Source organism: Bos indicus x Bos taurus, chromosome 16 (assembly GCF_003369695.1).
Source record: "Bos indicus x Bos taurus breed Angus x Brahman F1 hybrid chromosome 16, Bos_hybrid_MaternalHap_v2.0, whole genome shotgun sequence".
Lineage (NCBI taxonomy): Eukaryota > Metazoa > Chordata > Mammalia > Artiodactyla > Bovidae > Bos > Bos indicus x Bos taurus.
The window spans coordinates 46,779,477-46,800,400 of record NC_040091.1 but is presented as its reverse complement, the minus strand read 5'-3'; the positions used below and the strand labels follow the sequence as shown (position 1 = coordinate 46,800,400).

General features: G+C 48.4%; 1 protein-coding gene across 6 annotated transcripts in view; it reads right to left on the bottom strand.

Annotated features, from left to right (window-relative positions):
• The window catches only part of NPHP4 (nephrocystin 4), a 138,284-nt gene that overhangs the window by 43,081 nt on the left and 74,279 nt on the right, over positions 1-20,924 (bottom strand). For all 6 annotated transcript variants that reach the window (XR_003514948.1, XM_027565081.1, XM_027565077.1 and 3 more), the window contains 5 exons: positions 9,977-10,038; positions 7,746-7,856; positions 6,342-6,490; positions 5,994-6,185; positions 5,356-5,543 (listed from right to left, as the gene is read on the bottom strand). Coding sequence is in view for 5 of the 6 variants with exons in the window: in XM_027565081.1 (XP_027420882.1) it covers positions 5,356-5,543; positions 5,994-6,185; positions 6,342-6,490; positions 7,746-7,856; positions 9,977-10,038 (702 nt within the window). In the remaining variant the exon portion in view is untranslated. The remainder of the gene's footprint in view (positions 1-5,355; positions 5,544-5,993; positions 6,186-6,341; positions 6,491-7,745; positions 7,857-9,976; positions 10,039-20,924) is intronic.

Below are 20,924 nucleotides of genomic sequence, written 5' to 3'. Positions count from 1 at the left end.
AGTCTCCGACTGTTTCCATTGTTTCCCTATCTATTTGCATGAAGTGATGGGACCGGATGACATGATCTTAGTTTTTTGAATGTTGAGTTTTGAGGCAACTTTTTCACTCTCCTCTTTCATTTTCATCAAGAGGCTCTTTAGTTCCTCTTAAATTTCTGCCATAAGGGTGGTCTCATCTGTGTATGTGAGGTTATTGGTATTTCTCCCAGCAATCTTAATTCCAGTTTGTTCTTCACCGAAGCCTGCATTTCTCATGATATACTCTGCATATAAGTTAATTAAGCAGGGTGACCTTGACGTACCGCCTTGATGTACTCCTTTCGCAATTTGGAACCAGTCTGTTGTTCCATGTCCAGTTCTAACTGTTGCTTCTTGACCTGCATACAGATTTCTCAGGAGGCAGGTCAGGTGGTCTGGTATTCCCATCTCTTGAAGAATTTTCCGCAGTTTGTTGTGATCTACACAGTCAAAGGCTTTGGCATAATCAATAAAGCAGAAATAGATGTTTTTCTGGAATTCTCTTGCTTTTTCGATGATCCAACAGATGTTGGCAATTTGATCTCTGGTTCCTCTGCCTTTTCTGAATCCAGTTTGAACATCTGAAAGTTCACAGTTCATGTACTATTGAAGTCTCACTTGGAGAATTTTCAGCATTACTTTGCTAGCGTGTGAGATGAGTGCAATTGTGCCGTAGTTTGAACATTCTTTGGCACTGCCTTTCTTTGGGATTGGGATGAAAACTGACCTTTTCCAATCCTGTGGCCTCTGCTGATTTTTCCAAATTTGCTGGCATATTGAGTGCAGCACTTTCACACCATCATCCTTTAGGATTTGAAATAGCTCAACTGGAATTCCATCACCTCCATTAGCTTTGTTCATAGTGATGCTTCCTAAGGCCCACTTGACTTCACATTCCAGGATGTCTGGTTCTAGGCAAGTGATCACACCATCGTGGTTATCTGGGTCATGAAGATCTTTTTTGTACAGTTCTTCTGTGTATTCTTGCCACCTCTTCCTAATATCTTCTGCTTCTGTTAGGTGCATCCTGTTTCTGTCCTTTATGTGCCCATCTTTGCATGAAATGTTCCCTTGGTATCTTTAATTTTCTTGAAGAGATCCCTAGTCTTTCCCATTCTATTGCTTTCCTCTATTTCTTTGCACTGATCATTGAGGAAGGCTTTCTTATCTCTCCTTGCTGTTCTTTGGATTTGCATTCAAATGGGTATATCATTCCTTTTCTCCTTTGCCTTTCTCTTCTCTTCTTTTCCAGCTATTTGTAAGGCCTTCTCAGACAACCATTTTGCCCTTTTGCATTTCTTTCTGTTGGGGGTGGTCTTGATAACTGCCTCCTGTACAATGTCATGAACCTTCGTCCATAGTTCTTCAGGCACTCTGTCTACCAGATCTAATCCCCTGAATCTATTTCTCACTTCCACTGTATAATTGTAAGGGATTTGATTTAGGTCATACCTGAATGGTCTAGTGATTTTCCCTACTTTCTTCAATTTAAGTCTGAATTTGGCAATAAGGACTTTATTTAGAAAGATGGTCTTAGTTCAGTTCAGTCACTCAGTCGTATCCGACTCTTCGCGACCTCATGAATTGCAGCACGCCAGGCCTCCCTGTCCATCACCAACTCCCGAGTTCACTCAAACTCACATCCATCAAGTCAGTGATGTCATCTAGCCATCTCACCCTCTGTCGTCCCCTTCTCCTCCTGCACCCAATCCCTCCCAGCATCAATCTTTTCCAATGAGTCACCTCTTCGCATGAGGTGGCCAAAGTACTGGAGTTTCAGCTTTAACATCATTCCTTCCAAAGAACACCCAGGACTGATCTCCTTGAGAATGGACTGGTTGGATCTCCTTGCTGTCCAAGGGACTCTCAAGAGTCTTCTCCAACACCACAGTTCAAAAGCATCAATTCTTCGGTGCTCAGCTTTCTTCACAGTCCAACTCTCACATCCATACATGACTACTGGAAAAACCATAGCCTTGACTAGATGGACCTTTGTTGGCAAAGTAATATCTCTGCTTTTCAATATGCTATCTAGGTTGTTCATAACTTTCCTTCCAAGCAGTAAGCATCTTTTAATTTCATGGCTGCAGTCACCATCTGCAGTGATTTTGGAGCCCAAAAAAATAAAATCTGATACTGTTTTCACTGTTTCCCCATCTATTTCCCATGAAGTGATGGGACCAGATGCCATGATCTTCATTTTCTGAGTGTTGAGCTTGAAGCCAACTTTTTCACTCTCCTCTTTCACTTTCATCAAGAGGCTTTTGAGTTCCTCTTCACTTTCTGCCATAAGGGTGGTATCATCTGCATATCTGAAGTTATTGATATTTCTCCTGGCAATCTTGATTCCAGCTTGTGTTTCTTCCAGCCCAGCGTTTCTCATGATGTACTCTGCATAGAAGTTAAACAAGCATGGTGACAATATACAGCCTTGATGTACTCCTTTTCCTATTTGGAACCAGTCGGTTGTTACATGTCCAGTTCTAACTGTTGCTTCCTGACCTGCATATAGGTTTCTCAAGAGGCAGGTCAGGTGGTCTGGTATTCCCATCTCTTTCAGAATTTTCCACAGTTTATTGTGATCCACACAGTCAAAGGCTTTGGCATAGTCAATAAAGCAGAAATAGATGTTTTGCTGGAACTCTCTTGCTTTTTTGATGATCCAGCGGATGTTGGCAATTTAATCTCTGGTTCCTCTGCCTTTTCTAAAACCAGCTTGAGCATCTGGAAGTTCATGGTTCACGTATTGCTGAAGCCTAGTTTGGAGAATTTTGAGCATTACTTTACTAGCGTGTGAGATGAGTGCAATTGTGCGATAGTTTGAGCATTCTTTGGCATTGCCTTTCTTTGGGACTGGAATGAAAATGGACCTTTTCCAGTCCTGCAGCCACTGCTGAGTTTTCCAAATTTGTTGGCATATTGGTCTTATATAAAAACTGATTATTCATTGATATGTGTATACATCTTAGGTCACCAAGCAGTTGTTGCCATATACCTAATCTAATTTTACACATTGTTTGACTGTCCTACCTCAAGGTCAGAAATCATTCATGGCCTTTCCCCCAGAAGGCTCAGTGCTCTGCGGTGACCTAAATGGGAAGGAAATCCAAAAAAGAGGGGATATGTGTATACGTATGGCTGATTCACTTTGCTGTACTGTAGAAACTAACAACATTGTAAAGCAATGCTACTCCATTAAAAATTAATATTTAAGAAAGATACTTTCTTCATTTCCAATATCAGCATTTAAAGCTGCAAATTTCCCTGGAACTGCCATTTTACTTAATAGTTTTGATGTACAGTATCATTTTTTCATTCAGTTTTAAACAGCCATCTCTATATTGATTTTTTTATTGACCTACAGGAAAATTATAAGTATATTTTAAAATGCAAAAATCCAGCAGTTTGGAACCTTCTGGGGGAAAGGTAATGAATGATGATTTCTGACCTTGAGGTATGACAGTCAAAGAGTGCTGTAAAATTAGATTACGTATATGACAATACCTGCTTGGTGACCTAAGATATATATATATATATCTATGAATAATCAGTTTGTATAAGTTTTAAAGTATACCTGAAAATAACATATGTTCTCTAAATTGGTTGTACAGGTTTTATAATACCATCTTTCTAAACTGTATTTTATAATATCATCATTAATTTTTTCTGCTTTATCTATCAATTCACTGAGAGAAATGTATCACAATCTATGATTATAGGTTTGTCAGCTTCTCCCTATAAAGTCCATTAACTAGTCCTTCGTATTTGGAGGTTGTCTGTTGGAAGTTCACAGATTGAAGGTCATTTTTCCCAGTGAATTACTCTCGATTATTATTTAATAGGTTTCTTGATTCCTAGCAATGCATTTGCCTTGTCTCTTTTGTCTGATGTTAATATTGTTAAGCTACTTTCATTTAACATTTTAACACACCTTTCTCCACCTGTTACTTTCTACTCAAGAGGCAGTGGTGGTTCAGACCTCAGCTCTGTCCCTTATGAGCCATGTGACTGGCCAAAGACAACAACATATTTGGTATATTCCAATACACTGCAGTGTAAATCCATTGGTTCATAATGATATGAGGAAGAAAAAAAAAAAAGCCTTTGGAGCCATCTTTGAAGGATACTGGTAACTGTCTGGTTACTTTGAAAATCAGCAAATAAAGGGGAAAACATGCATTGTTTTGGCTTCCCTATATGAATTGCACCTCTAGGTAACCAAACAGTTGATGAGGAGAAGTTTCTTTTTAAGGAAGCATTCTGGCTGATAAATGAAGAAGTATTCTAGAAGTAGTATAAGAAGTAACCAGGTGTCAGCAGAGATGGGGACACACCACCAGTGACAAAGACTCTTTGCCCCATACGAAGAGCATGCACCTGCCCTTGCATCTAGATCTCACTCCAATTTACAGGAGAAACGGGGATGAGAGGAGCACTGCAGAAGCCACCACTGAGCCTTGAAACCAAAGTGCAGGCTCTGGGAGGCTCTAGGGGGCCAGCAACTCTATGACTTCAACAAACAAATAAAAATGAAAAAGCAGGGATGGGAAGGTGATGACAACTACAGGTAGAAAGAGACTTGAGAGGCACACCTTCCCAACATATGGACCTCAGGTGTTGATTTGAACAAACTATTAAAAATTTTTATGAAATTACTGGGGAAATGTTAACACTGGCTAAATATTTGCTAATATTAAATCATTATTCTTTTTTGAGTGGGATAATATTATTGAGTTATGTTTCTCAAAAAAAAAAAGATTCTAGGGACTTCTCGAGTGGTCCAGTGTCTAAGACTCCATGCTCCCAATGCAGGGGGCCCAGGTTCAGTCCCTGATCAGGGAACTAGGTCCTGCAAGCCACAGCTAAAAGTTTGCATTGCTCAACCAAAGATCCCACATGCTGCAGAGGAGCTTGGCAAGGTACAGTCCCTAGGACTGCAAAGAGCGGGACATGACTGAAGAGACTTAGCACGCATGCTGCAATGAAGATCAAAGACCCCACATGCTTCAAATAAATAATGAAGTTTTTTTAATGGTTAAAGCTAAAAGGCTTTTTTTAAAAAGACTCTACGTTTTTAGATACACATAAGAGAACATCTAGAGATGAAATTATATGTCTAGGATATGGTTCGGATAGCCCCGGTTTGGGGAGGGGTCTGGGTGGGATGTCGTTGACAATCGTCAGAGCTGATTGGCAGGAGCACTGATTATTCATTATGCTAGTTGCTCAAATTCTGTACCTGTTTGAAGTTTTTCATTTTTCAGCATGTTTTAAATAATAAAACTCACAGACAGAGCTCAGCACTGGGTTCTGTGTGTGCCAGACCCCTAGGCTCACCCGCATCAAAGGAGCCATCCTTCTGGATCTGGGCGAGGATGTGCGACAGGGAGGCAGAGCTGGTCTTCCCAGCATCGGCCAGCTCCACGAGCTGCAGCCGTGGCGTGGTCTCGGGTGGGAAGCGGTAGAATTGGAAGGTGAAGTACACAGTCTGTGGCCATGGCGCTGCCTGCTCATCCTGGGGCACCCTGGATCCAACAACACCCCGAGTCAACCAGGCATCCTGGCGGAGAACTGGGCTTTCATCACACGCTTGTGGGGAGACCATAGGTAAGAGACCACTTCCTCCACCCCCACAGCAGCCACACGGTAATGTCTGGGAACCCTCTGAGCATTCCCCCTTCAGGCGTGATGGAGAGCCCTGCCCTCAGGGCTACACCAGCACCCAAGAACTGGGCAACACGCTGTCCATGTTGTAACTAAGGACCACAGGAGACCAGGTAAAGCAGAGTTTATAGCATTTGGAAATGGCTGGGGGTGCGTCCCAGCCGGACTGAAACAAAGACACAGGGCATTCCATAATCGCTAAGACCTGATCATAGGTTTCTGCCGGGTCAGAACCATATGGAAGCTTTCCCTCAACACAAGAAATGCAAAAGCCAGGTACAGAGTAACAGACGAAATAATCAAGAATTTACCTGCTAAAGGCAAGAAATTGCAACACTATCTCATTGCCTTGTAGACAGTCTGATTCTTCCTTCTGAGGGCTGAACTTCACGGGGTCTGTAGGACTCACAGCCTCAGCTGGTTGCTTGTTGGCGTCCAGAATCTCGGGAAAGCCAGCGGACTGCAGCAGCGCCAGGGATGCCCGTGACAGCTTCCCTCCAGAGCTGGAACGGATGGCCCCCTGAGCCAGCCTCCAGGAGAAGGCCGACTGAGGGGCGGGACCCGGACAGTCACCTCTCTGGGAAAGCCTGCTGTTCAGGGAGTCACAGGGTCTTGATGCACAATGCTTGCCTGGGGTCCCTCCCAGACCTGCTCCTCACCTCCTGGTCTGGGTTCCTGCAATGATCGGGGCGTGCACGGGTGTGAAAGGCAGTTCCTGCAAGTGGTCAGCAGCGGACGTTCCCAGGGCTAAGGCTGTCTGGCTCAGGTCAGCCTCCAGGTGAGAGATCCTGCCCTCCAAGGGGAACTCCTGCCAAACACAGTGGGGCCCCAGGTGAGGCCAAGAAGCCCCACCCGTAACCAAGGAAGCTGGACATGGGGCTCATGGATGAACCGCCCCTGCCACATGGCAAATGAAAACACAGGAGGCTCAGTTGCATTGCAACCTCAGGTAAGTGGTGAATAATTTTAGTATAAGCATGTCCTGGGCAATATCCAGGACATACACTAAAAAGTGATTGTTTATCTGAAATTCTAATTCACCTGGGCATCCTGTATTTTATGTGAGTTGAAAAGCAACAAGGAAGGAACCACTGATTTTATGAACAGATCAGTAGCCTGGAAGATGCCTGATGCCTGAGAGGGCAAATTAACATTAAAACCATGTCGATGGAACAGGAAGATGAAACTGTCTCCAGCAATGCAAGGGAGCCTGTGGGACAGAGCCCTCGCACGTACAGATGCTCCCTGTCCTCACGTCACCCAGTGCTCTAGGCACCCACCTGCATCCACCTCCCACCTCTGTCTAAGTGAAGACCTTATTGGGATCCAGGATACTCTCTCTAGAGCTGGCTTCCCCAGCTTCTCATTTCATTCAGAAGGAACCCCAAGTGACTTGGTCACCAGTAACAGAAGAGATGTAAGATCTTCCTGACTACATGAGCCCAGAAATATTTTGGAATAAGGCATTTCAGCATGAGGATTTTCAGGTAAGTAATCAACTAGAGCTGCTTTGCTTCGACAGACTTCCAGGGCAAGACTGAGTTTGCAAGTGAACCAGGAAACTCTATGTGGGTCCCCTAAGGCCAGTGGAAGGAAACAGGCCTATTTCGGCCCATTAGCTCCACTGGAATCTGGGGTGGTGAGCTTCACAGATGCCTCTGGCCTCAGACAGGGAGGCAAGCACGCTGGAGGGGGAGCTGGCAGCTTGGATCAGCCTCTAGTTACATCTCCAGGGAAACTTCTCTTTTTCTCTTGTGTTCAGAGGTCTAAGGGCGCTTTGTTTTCTCGGGTAGGACAAACGCAGAAATCAAGCCCTGTGGCAGGAACACCTCCCAAATCAAACCCTTGGTCACCAAGACAGATGGTGGAAGATATCTGGAACCTGGAAAGGAGGCAATGTCCAGCCCCCATCCCTATGCCTGCTTCACAGAGACCCCATGAAGGCCTCGGCCACCTCGCCAAGGCTCAGGGCAGCCAGCCAAGTCAGAGACTTCAACCGAGTTGGGAGTCTGGAGCCATTCTCAGGAAGGAGACAGGATAGGGGGAAGGGGCGGGCTACTTACCCCTGGGACCAGGGAGGGCACAGGGCTCCCAGGTGGCTGTGATGAAGGTTTGGCCGAGCGGCGGCGGGGAGCTGGGGATGGTGGGGAAGCCGCCAGCTGAGAAAGTGACAGCTGAAGGGAAGAAAGCTTGGGTGAGATGACAAAAGGTACCCCAGTAACTTCACAGAGCCCCTCCTGCCCTCCCAGCACTGACCCTCCAGGGGAAGGAGGACTCTAGTTGTGGCCCCAGGAGGCAGCAAGGTCTGGAATCTCCTGGTCACCAGCTGCTCTGGACCAGGCACTGAGTCTAATTGCTTCTACTCTCATCACCAAGAGCTGCAATTAGGCGATCTCTCCCACACTGCAGTGGCACCCCACTACAGTCCTCTTGCCTGGAAAATCCCATGGACGGAGGAGCCTGGTACGCTGCAGTCCATGGGGTCGCTAAGAGTTGGATATGACTGAGCGTCTTCACTTTCACTTTTCACTTTCATGCATTGGAGAAGAAAATGGCAACCTACTACAGTGTTCTTGCCTAGATAATCCCAGGGACGGCGGGGCCTGGTGGGCTGCCGTCTATGGGGTCGCACAGAAACGGACACGACTGAAGCAACTTAGCAGCAGCAGCAGCAGTATTAATAAGGAAAAGCAAGTGGAGGGGAAGCCGGGTTCTCTCCACTCAGGCTGCAGGTCTGGTCTCTGAACTTCTTTGGGTTTTATCCCCATCCCCGGGCTGAACTCCTCCATGACCCCTTCTGATTCTAACCACCTGTGTTCCTATGACATGAACCTGCCCGTTATGGGATGACCATGATGGCAACTGATGTGGGCCCTGGAATCCCCACTCCACCACTTGACTGCCACATGATGTGGGCAAGTCACCTAACTCACTTGGTTTTGCCTCAGTCTCCTCACCTGTAAAAGGGGGATGCTGACAGCAGCTAAATCACAGGGCTGCTGTGGGAAAGGACTTGGCATGTACCCAACATGGGGTCAGCCTTCCACAGATGGTACACATACGCAGGGAGTGAAGGTCAATGTGAAAGGCTGACGTGGGGTGGTGAAGGGCCCTGACCCTACTGAAGACCCATCTCTCAAATCCTGTTTATAATGTAGTATGTGTTACAAATGGGACATCTGCCATCAGCAGTGACCATCAGCCCAGGGGTGGCTGTGGTGGTGGCGTGGCGGGTGGTGCTGGTACAGAAAGGACCCAGCACATGAAGAGGTGTTGAGGAAATGGGTGGGGGGCCCTGGGGGCCCAGGCAGCATCTTGGGGCAGAGAGGAATGTAGGGTCAGCTCAGCTCCCCTTGACCCCAGCAGCCATCCTGAGCCTCTCTGGCCTCTGGGGGTGGGCGGTGCTGTTCTGTGGCCGTCCAGCACTCAGAGGCACCATGCCAAACACTGCAGGGAATATGGGGACAGGACAGCAGGGGCCGGGAGGCTGCCCCGAAAGTGTCTTCAGGCAAATGCAACACCCACTCTGATCCAGTTTCCAAGCTGCATGGTGCTCGTTAAAGCCCTGTCCTGAGCCAGCCTCGGATACTGAACAATTTGACTTTTCTAGAAAGTCAATGTCCAGGATGGTACTGGCAGACAAGGTCATCGGGAAGACAAACCAGCTCTGACCTAATTCAAACCACGTGGCCAGAGCCACCCCAGAGCTATGGGCAGACCCACAACCAGCTCAGGATCCCTGAAGGGTGGCTGCACGCTCCCAGACCAGAGGAGGTATCTGCTCTCTGACAGGCCTGCAGGTCAAGGTCCTGTCCCCACCAGCATCAGATGCTCAGGGTACCTGCCCAGCTGCTGCCCAGGGACGCCGCAGCCAGCCAGCACCTTCTCCTAGCAGAGACGCCGGGAGGGCACACCCCAGGGTCTCAAGAGAAAAACCAAGGCCAACCAGTCCTGAATGATCATCAGCCACCAAACGTAACTGCCAGGGAGAACACATTCTGAGTGTGGAAACAGGCCTTCAACGGCAACCGGAGGATGGATAACAACCACCGAAGCCACTGCCCCGATAGCCAGCTCTGGGACCAGCTGCAGAGACAGGCAGGGGGCGGCTGAGGACACCCTGGTCGCCGTCCCTGGGGGCCCATCCTCTTAGGCTTGCCGGGACCCTTCCCACCCACACACGTAAACAGGACATCAAGTGTTCTTAAAGACGCCAAGAGGGCTTTGCTGGACCCAGAACCTTTCAATATGTGATTCTGGAATTCTGAAACAGGCCTCTCAGGCCTGGGCTTACCCCTGGTCCCATGGGTGAGTCCTGGGCAGCGGTGAGCCCCTGGGACGGCGATGCTGGTGGACCTGTGAGGAAGCACAGGGGAACAGGGAAGGGACACCAAGAGCCCAGCTCAGTCAGGCTGGCGCGCATCTCCCCCGACCCCACCCAAGCAGTAACCAGTGCTACAGCTGGGCGCGGCCACCACAGAGTCTCCCCGCTTGGTGGGCAGACAAGTGCGTGCGTCTGGGGTCACTGCCTGCAGGATGGAACTCGAGCTCACTCCCCACTTCCACAGCCTCCTTCTCCTGCTCCTGTGGGCACTCTGCCTGTGCTCAGGGAGATGTGAAGCTCTCAGAAGGCTCACCCTTCCTTTCACCCTCTCACACACCTCTGCCTTCAGGGGGCCGGGTTCTGATGTCTGTCCAGACTGGGACCTCCCCAGCTGGGGCCCACTGGCTGTTTAGTTAAATAAGAAACTTCTCCGCAGCTGCACACACACGGCAAATGCCACGGGTGGGGGCTCTGCTCTCGCATCACTCACGGCCCATCCCCCAAGTCTCACTCACTCTAGGGGTGAGAGTGCAGGCATGTTAGTACCAGGAAGAATCCAGGCCAGTCCTCCTCAGGGTCCCTGGAGCGAGGGTGACCCTGGGTGACGCCAGGCTGGTTCCCGCAGTGCCCAAGATGCCCACCTGTGGAGGGAACAGCCGCCCCCACGGCGCCATCTCCACCCGAAGAGCTCGGTCCAGGGCAGGGCCGGGCCGGGTTTGCCTGTGCCGCTTCCACCCCCATCCCAGGCCCCGAACCCCAGCCCAGAAGCCCAGGCATCGCTCGAGTCCCAGAAACCCCCAGCCTCTCGGCACTGAGCTCCTGTGTCTGGGGCCACCACCACCTCGCCATCATCCCGCTCACATCGTGTTTCTCCCGCCTTCACCTGCCAGTGCCACCACCTCCAGCCCGCCTGACCCAGGCCCACAAGGACAGGGCGCTCCTCACCCACCCGAAGGCCCAGGTGCAACCGGACACCTGTCTGAGTCACGTGCCCGGTTCCCCTGAGGACCACACCTGCCTCACGCGCCACAGTCTCCTTCATGGGGACCTGACTCTGGCCGCTGCATGTGGACACCACCCCCTCCTGAACTTCAGGACATCCTGAGAAATCACGGCCCTCCCCTAGGTAAACAGCCCTGCTCTAGTCACCCCCAAGTGGCCCTGAGGACCCAAGTTTAGCCCTTCCTCCCTCCCCTGTGGTCTCTGCTGCCCACGCCCTGCACAAGAAACCATCAGAATGGCTCACATGCTCCTGAAAACGGAAGCCCTGAAACAAAAGCCGGTCCATCCGAGTGTGGAGCCTGGAAGCAATTAAAAAGCGGGAGGTCGATGGGTGCGTTGTGATGTGGGACTTGCCGAGACAACTGCTTTGCCAGGCACACTGGGCAGCTCAGGGCCCCGCAGTCTCAGGAAGGGCTGAGTCAGCGATTTCATACCACCCGCGCCAGTCACAATAGGGTCGGTCACGCCGTGCAGGACACAGAGAACCTCACGCTTGCAGCTGCAGCCACTGTGCCCGCCTGAAGATGATTTCCTGACAACCAATTACTTCCCAGTCAGCCTCCACTCACTGAAAAGTGCTGTGGACAGAAGCTAAGGTGTCTGGTCCTCTCTCAAAGCTCAAATGCCCTACACCTGACTAAAAAGGCCACAAAGGGGCTTGCAACCTACCCTGAACCTGGGCTGTCCTCGTCCCATAGGGTCACACAGCTGCACTGCGTGCTTCTCTGCACTGGCCCGGGGTGGGTAGTGTGTAGACTATGCAGGTCTGAAGCCCACTCATACTCCAGGGCGAGGGGGACTACTTCTCAGTTCAGCCCTTCTCATGAGTCGAGTGAGTGGGCAAGCATCACAGAGAGACAGAGAGTAAGTGCACAGATACGTGAGTGCTCAGGTACTGGGCTTGGCAATATCCTCCAGGCTGGAGCAGGCAGAGGCCTCACCACTGTCTTCCCTGGAAAGGTTAGGGTGGGGGAGTCCCCATGCATGACTACCAGCCAGGAGCCAGCTCTGCGTGAGACAGCATTAAAGCCTTTTGCCCCGTGTTACAAGCTTCCTTCCAGACAACACTTTTGCATGAACACAGCTTTGTATTTGGCTGGGGGTGGTGGGGAGGGTGCTGGCAGGGCCTGACGAAGGGGGTTTGTGGAGGAAAACGCTGCCCTGCAGACAGACCTACTTGTGCTTAATCTAAGGGAGAGGCAGTTGTTGCTTAGCATCCGTGGCAGCTGAGGGCCAGGTCCTGGACCAGGAGGGTGGGGGTCTGGGGATATTCCAGGATGGGGCCGAACAGCTGGCTCCAAGGGTAAGGGGATGGAAGGGGTCATCAGAGCCAAAGACACAATCGCCACGATTCAAATAAAAATTCTGAAAAATAGCTTTCCCCATCAGACCTTGAAAATAAAGGATTGGTGAGTGTTTCATGGTACCTGGGACACTAAGAATTTACAAGGCAGACCCATTTGAAAGGCCTTTATTCCTAATTATTTGGCCTTTGAAAGCCATTTTCTTGAAGACTTTGATCACAGAAATGGAGAAAGTGAGTAAAGTCTAGGAAGACATAACAGGATGCTGGTTGATGCAGCAGGCATGGTCTCTGTGCTGAAGGAATCCAGACCTCAGGAGGCCGAGAACTGGAAGTGCCCCACCTAGTTAATCAGGCCCTAGAGTGGTGAGGAGTGCCAGACGTGCCCAGGGCCCTAGACTGAGCCACCTTCAAGGCCCAGGCTCAGAAGCCTGGGCTCTGAGCCGCTCACTGATGGTCTCCTGCAGAACGCACCCTCAGAGAGCCAGCCCTGACTTCCATCCCCTGGGTGACATCTTTTGCTCTCCCCACTGCTGCCTCATCTTTGGATGACACGTACCAGGGCACAGAGAGGATGCTCCCGAGGGTGTCACCAGCACAAAAGTCAAGAATCTAACTCCTTATTACTCTGGGAAACACCATGATTACATATCATCAATGACCCCTTCTGCTTTTATATCTATTAAGCGAATGCACCAAAATTCCGACACCACGGGAACATTTAAAAGCAAAATGTGGGTCAGGGAGATGCCGAGTTCCAAAAACTGGAGACGGAGGGCCCTCTAGTGGCCCTCTAGTGGCACCCTCTCGTGCAGGGTGATGAATGGACCTTTGCTCCCTGGTAATTTTGCAGAAAGAATAAAAAGGACAATTCATCACAGGAAGCCAAAGCATCTCACTTAAAGTGACAGCCGCATATCATTAAGATTTCCAGAGGAACCATATAAGTTGGTAAAATATTGAAGCAGGAGAAGTTTCCATCATCAGTTAAACACCAGCAGATATTTGTGTCTTCTGTATTAGGTCTTGGGAGGCAGTGTTTTCAAATGTTTGGAACCTGGGGTGAAGGCGATCACATTAATGTGACGTGAATGCGGCGATAAATCCAAATTAAATAAACCAAATGTCCCATCCGTGCAGATCTGCCGGTCCCCAAATGAGAACTGAAAAGCAGACAATGCTTCCACAGAGTACCTGCGCCACAGCTCGATTCCTGAGCTCCCAGCAGCACAGGCATCCCCTCCTGTGTGCTGAAAACAAGGCAATAAATCTCTGGGGAATGAACTAAAGGGTGTGCACCCAGCACCTCTGAATCCCAGGAAGTCATGCTGCGACTCAGTGAGCCCCACACACGGGAATAATACCCTCGGCCCGTCAGCCAGAAAGAGGCTCAGATCATCTTGAGCCCATAGCTAGCTGCCTTGTGGGGAAGCCCTTCCTGGGGGGTGGGGAGGTGTCCCCTGCCGCTTGAACTGCCACAGCGCTCCCTGGAGCCCATGCCCTGCTCTGTGCCCAGCAGACCCTCTGCAGGTCAAGGTGGTGAGCTTCCAGAGGACAGGCCAGGTCCCACGGACAGGAACTCTTTTCAATTGAAGACGGGGAAATGCAGGGAAACCTTGTTACAGCTGGAAGGCAACCTTGTGGTAGAGGCAGCTGAGCTCAGGGAAAGACATGGGACATGAAACTAGGCCCTCGAACCATCGGGTGGCCACCTGAATTCACCCTCTCTTTGAGAGCAGGACCGAGAGATGGTTTCCCTTTGGGGATCACCCTCCCAGCCCTTAACCCTGGGGTTAGCGGGGCTGGAAGTCTGAGGCATTCCAACAGAGTGTGTGACCCAGGACAGATGGCCCCTGCCCACATCCCAGTCATTCAGGGTAAAGACAGGGGATGCAGCAGAGTGGGAGACTCCATCTCGGGGCTTTGACTGGACAGCAGAAGTTCTTCATGCTGGGATTCCTAAGCCCAAGGATGACAGAGAAGCTCCCAGAGCCACCCTGTAAGGAAACCCTGCCAGGAAGGAAGCCAACAGGGAGAGCTGGAGGGCAGATGGACAGGGTGCGGGAGACAGACAGACACACCAAGTCTTCACCACATCACTCAAGTGCCAGGATATAGCCAAGTCTCACACGCTCAACAAGAGCCATCTCTTCCTATGCGGTATGTATGTTCCATTGGTTCTGCTTCTCTAGAGAACCCTGACTAAATGCTCCTTTCACCCACCTTGTTGCTGTTGTTCAATCACTAAGTCGTGTCTGACTTTTTATGACCCCATGGTCTGCAACAACCCAGGCTTCCCTATCCTTCACTACTTCCTGGAGTTTGCCAAATTGGCCCCCTGGTCAAATTTGACCCACAATCTGTGCTCATAAATAAAGTTTTATTAGAACACAAGCATGTTCATTCATTGACACACTCTCAATGGCTTTCACCAGCAGAGATGAGTAGCCATGACAGAGGTCATCTGGCCCACAAAGCCTAAAATATTTCCTGTCTGGCCTTAAAGTCTGCTGACCTCTGCCAGAGATGGAGCTCAAATATGCAAAGAGAAACATAAATCCTGAACCTAAGTTAATCAAATCAGGACAGACGTAACTGTCAAGCCGCCCACCCACCATTCTCTATCTTATTCCCTAAGAGGAACAGTAGCCTGCCCGGCTCCTCTTCCAAGGAATTCTCCTGGCAAGAATACTGGAGGGGGTAGCCAGCCCCTTCTCCAGAGTATCTTCCTGACGTAAGGATCGAACCCAGGTCTCCAGCACTGCAGGAGGATTCTTTACCGTCTGAGTCACCAGGGAAGCCCCCTTCCTTTTAGACCAGGTTCATATTCACAGCAACTGTGAGCAGAAAGGACAGGGAATTCCCACGTATTCCCTGCCCCACAGACACACAGCTTCCCCCACTATCAACACCCCACACCAGAGTGGGACAGCATTCTTTTTGCTGGTCTTTGTTTGTTTATTGTCTCTTTTTAAAATGTGACCTCTATGAGGACAGGAGCCTGGAAGTGTACCTGGACATCACAGACTCTCAGTAGGGTTTTCTGAAGGGATGGGGTGCGGGGGTTAGTGCTGAGCAAACCTATGTGAATAAACACTCCCTCACTTTCTTTCAAAGTGATTAATGAAAAATGCTGGGAGCAGGGTCAACACCAAGCTCTGCAGCCAGGCAGGAATCCACTTCCCTGGATGGCAGCACAGGCATGGGTGTGTATCCATCAAGGACTCTGGAGTCAACAGTAAGTCTGTGCAAATGTTGCGTTTGCTCCCGATCTGGTGGTTGCCTTGTTTCCACTGAGATTTGGGATCTGTATTTATTTGGGCCAGTGGTTGAGAGAGGTTATGAACATGTGACCGCTGCCCACTGATGCTGCCAGCTAGGAGGATGACAAGATCAGTGTGGCTGACAGCCACTATGAACCATGTGCCCCGTTTCCAGGCAGTCCTGTGCACCCTGACCGATTTTCACTCATCTGACCCTCTCTACAATTCCTGACAGCCTCTGCCCATTTTTCTTTCCAGTTGTTTATCTCCTCCTTGTTGATCTTTCCATCATCGTTCTTCTTTCTAATCTTCTTATTCCTTCAATTAATTTTTAATGGTTTTACATACTGCAAATATCTTTCAGTCTGAGGAACTGCTTTTTAACTTTGTTTATGGAATCTTCTCTCTTAGAAAACTTTCTTTATATGTTAACATAATCACATTTCTCAATCTTCTCTTTTTGGTTTACACTTTATCTTGTTTAATGAAGCCTTCCCACCCCTAGGGTCATAAAAATATTCTCCAATTTCTTCCTAAGACTCAAGTGTTCTTTTCCATCTAAATAGTCCTTTCATCCATCTATTTTATAACTGAGGACACTGAGGGACAGACACATGAAGCCACCAGCCTAAGATCATCCAGCTGGCAAGTCTGAATTGTCTTCAAAGCCACTTACATGCCACTGTGTGTCCACTTCCTTTCAGAAACCGCCAGTTTCAGAACCCAGAACCCCGGTGTGAAGGTTCAGACATAACAATATGCAGAGACCTATCAGCATCGTGGCTGCTGTGCAGCACCCACTGTCCAAATAGACCAGCTCACCCCCCCACCCCCCAATCGGGGCGCAGGCAGGTCGTTCCTGCACTGCACCCATGAAACACGGAGGCCTTCTGAGCATCCTCATCCTGGCCCCGTGTCACAAGGACTAGTTCCCCTCTGCAACAGGCACCCAGAAATGGCAGTTCTCTGCTGTAAGGTATTAACTGTATACATGCATGCGTGTGTGCTCAGTCGCTCAGTCGTGTCCGACTCTCTGCAACCCCATGGACTGTAGCCCACCAGGTTCCTCTGTCCATGGGATTTCCCAGGCAAATACTGGAGCGGGTTGCCGTTTTATCCTCCAGGGGGTCTTCCCAACCCAGGGTATTAACTAAACACTACAAAGTTGCTCTTCAAAGTGGTCCCTCCCGGTGTGGTGAGAGGTCCTCTTTTCCCAAATTTTCAACCTCATGCTGTCATTCAGCTAGCTCTTTCCAATACAAGGGAAATGAAATGGGTTCTCATTTTAATTTTTATTTCTCTGATTACTAGTGAAATTGAGCACTTTTTTATACATTTTGGTTATCCTGGTTTCTCCTCTGTGAACTCCCTTTTCATATCCTTTGACCATTTTTCTGTCTATTCCTCATTGATTTGGGACAGCTCATTTTATCATTTTTCCTCTCTCTAAACTTCTAATTAAAATTTCAGTCTTGTAATCCATCCAGAATTTATGGTTTGTTATTGTTGTTGTTCAGTCACCAAGTCATGTCTGACTCTTTGCAACCCCAGAGACTGAAGTATTGCAGGTTTCCCTGTCTTTCACCATCTCCAAGTTTGTTCAAATTCATGTCCATTAAGCCGGTGATGCCATCCAAACATCTCATCCTCTGCCACCGCCTTCTGCTCCTGCCTTCAATCTTTCCCAGCATCAGGGTCTGACCTACTTGCAGTCTGAGGTATGGTTTGTATACAATAAGAAATTGGGATCTGATTTTCTATTTTCCACAAGGACAGCCAGTCCAGTGCTGTTAACTGACTGGTGTGCCCTTACTCCCACGGTGGGCGGCATAAAAGCAATCCTCCAACCCAAAGTACCCACATTCTAATTACCAGAACCATGACTATGTTGTATTAACACTGCCAAGGGAAGCAAGGTTGCAGATGAAACTAAGGTTGCTTATCACCTGACCTTGAGATGCAGAGACTGTCCTGGATGGTAGGGGAGGGGGTGGGGGGTGCAGTAGGCAATGCAACTATGACAGTCCTGATGAGAGAAAGGGAGGCAGGAGGGAGAATCAAAGAGAGATTTAAAATGTAACTCTGGGACTTCCCTGGCATTCCAGTGGCGAAGACTCTGAGCTCCCAGTGCAGGGGGCACCAGTTTGATCCCTGGTCAGGCAACTAGATCTAGCGTGCCACACGGCCAAAAATAAATAAATTAAGTAAAATGTAACTCTGCTGCTTCTTAAGATGGAAGCAGGGGCGAAAGTGCAGCTAGCCCCTGGGAGCTGGAAAAGGCAAGGAGACAGATTCTCCCCCAGAGCCTACAGCAGGAACACAGCCCCAAGACCTGGATTTCAGCCTGTGAGACCTCTGGACTTCTGATCTCCAGAAATGTGAGATAGTAAGCTCATGCTATTTTAAGCAACCAAGCTTATAGTAATTTGTTATAATAATTAAAGGAAAGCAATATGCTCTTTATCTATAATTTGTCATATATCACACTTTTTATCTTGTCCCATTATCTACTGATCTGTGTCTGTAGCAGTGTCACACTGTTCTAGTTACTATAATTTTACGCTAAATCTGCAAGTCAAGAAAGGGGAAGCCTCTCTCCTTCATAGTTGCCTTGGGCATTCTTGAATGGACTTTCCTGGTGGCTCAGGGGTAAAGAATCTGCCTGCAACGCAGAGACCCGGGTTCGATCCCTGGGTTGGGAAGATCCCCTGGAGAAGGGAAAGGCTACCCTCTCCAGTATTCTTGCCTGGAGAATTCCCATGGACAGAGGAGCCTGGTGGGCTACAGTCCACAGGGTCGCAAAGAGTTGGACACAACTGAGTGACTAAACACACACACATACATATGCACACATTCTTTAATATGTAATTTTTTAGTTTAAAAAGAAAAGAGTACATCCTAAAAGAAAATAAATGCAGTGCACAGCAGAGATGCTTTCTAGGGAGAGGGTGTGAGCCAAAACTCAAAATCATGAAGCAATGACATAGTCAGTGAATCACACGCAGCACAAAGCAGCTAGGAAAAGCTTCAAAACCACTGGACTTATCACCCCTGGGGTGGAGGATTTCAACAGCCTAGAAATTGTCAACAGCAGGCAACTTTACTTCTGACCAAATTCATTCTCCTGACTGAAACAAAAATTATTTAACTAACAAAATACATAAGACAACAGTTTTAATGACATTGGAATTCAGGCAAGAAATGGTCCTAAGGAACTGGAAACAAAGAAGTAAGCCCTCCGACGGTCCCAAAATTAACACGTTGAGTGATTTTGCAGATTGCAGCTCAGGAAAGGGGAACACAGAGCACAGTGGACCCCTGATCAGAAGGCCGGGCTAAGTTCAAGGAGACCAAAGAAATGGAAGTTTGCAGGGCTGAGCACAGACAGGAGAGGGGCGCAGAGAGGGAACTCCAGCCACTTACAGAGGGTCCCTCTAGGATTCAGGAGGTCACTGACTGCGAAACTACCCAAGGATGGGGAAAGAATCACCCCCAAAATTAGAGGGACCAGTACCCTGTGCTCATGGGGCCAGAAAGAGGCCATTCTCACAGACTGGTAAACTTCGTAATTCAAGGACATCAGGCAAAGTACTGAAGGAGGTCTTCTCACTTAGTGAGGGGTAATTAGCCCTAGACTAAATGCTCATGAGGTCCCATCTCACAACTCTTAAAGCCAAGGCCCTAAATGACCAAGTAATTTCCAAAGTTCAGGAGTGTTTACCAGCTACCTGGACTTCCCTGCATGTCCAGTGGTTAAGACTCCAGGTTTCCACTGCAGAGGGAACTAAGAGCCCACATGCCATGGGGTGTGGCAAAAAAATATATATATATACATATTTGTCAACCATAAAAATATTTAGCAACCAAAAGGAGAAAACTCACAATATCTGGAATCCAATCAAAAGTTATTGACCATAGAGAAGCTGGAAGATACAACCCAAATCAGGACAAAAATCAATCAATCAAAACTAATGCACAACTGCCCAAGATTTTAGAATTGGCAAACAAGGATATTAAAGTAGTGACAAACTTTGTAATGTTACCTCCAGATTCTGGTACCTTGAAACTGCTGCTGCTGCTGCTAAGGCGCTTCAGTCGTGTCCGATTCTGTGCGACCCCACAGACGGCAGCCCACCAGGCTCCGCCCTCCCTGGGATTCTCCAGGCAAGAACACTGGAGTGGGTTGCCATTTCCTTCTCCAATGCATGAAAAGTGAAAAGTGAAAGTGAAGTCGCTCAGTCGTGTTCGACTCTATGCGACCCCATAGACAGCAGCCTACCAGGCTCCTCTCTCCATGGGATTTTCCAGGCAAGAGTACTGGAGTGGGTTGCCATTGCCTTCTCCAACCTTGAAACTAAACCTAGTTAAAATGAGAATTACTATTGGGTCATTTCAAACAGGATAAAATACTGGAATTTTAATTTTAATTGTTGCACAGGCCTAAGTTCATCTACCTCTGCCTTAGGAGAGAAACAAAAAAGCATAAGTTTGTCGGTAGTTATACCTGTATTTCACTTCTGGAGATGAAAACGACAATATCTGTGAGGAAAATGCACTGGGTGGGATTCATGGCAGATCAGATGCTGCAGAAGAAAAGATGAGTGAAGCTGAAGATGCAGCAATACAAAGTATCTAGGACTGGAGCACAGAGAGAAAAGACCACAAGTAAAACTGAGCAGAAGCTCAGCAGGGTGGGACTTCCCACAGCTTTGCCACCTGATAAAGGTATGACTGGGAGCCTCAAGGGAAAAGAGAGAGGAAGACAGAGAAAATAATCAAAGAAGGAATGATCAAAATTGTCCCAACTTTGATTTAAAAAAAAAACAGAGATCCAAGAAGTTCCATGAACACCCTCAAAATTAGCTAAAGGACCATTTGGGGAAACAAAGGTAGCAGCACACTAGGCTTTAAATCTCCTCCAAGGGACTTCTCTGAAGTCCACGCTCCCAACGCAAGGGGCCCAGGTTTGATCCCTGGTCAAGGAACTAGATCCCGCATGCTGCAACTAAGACCCAGTGTTGCCAAATAAATAAATAAAAATAAATATTTTAAATAATAATAAATAAATCTCCTCCAAGCCCTGCATGAAAACAGACAGGGCAGTTGGGAAAGCAAACACAGAGCCCCCAGGCCATGCCGACAGCCAGTCAGGCGGGAGAAGCCAACAGGGTCATCCTGTCCTGGCTGACAGTTAATTCAATTAGAAGGCCTTCACGCAAGCTGTCGGTTTCCAGCATCATAACTACACCAAAGTTCAACACATGAAAATTCCTTTCCAGAAAAAGTACTTATTATTTTTCCATTAACGATAGCTGTAGAGGTTTCTTCTCTAAGAAAATGATCTCTTCAG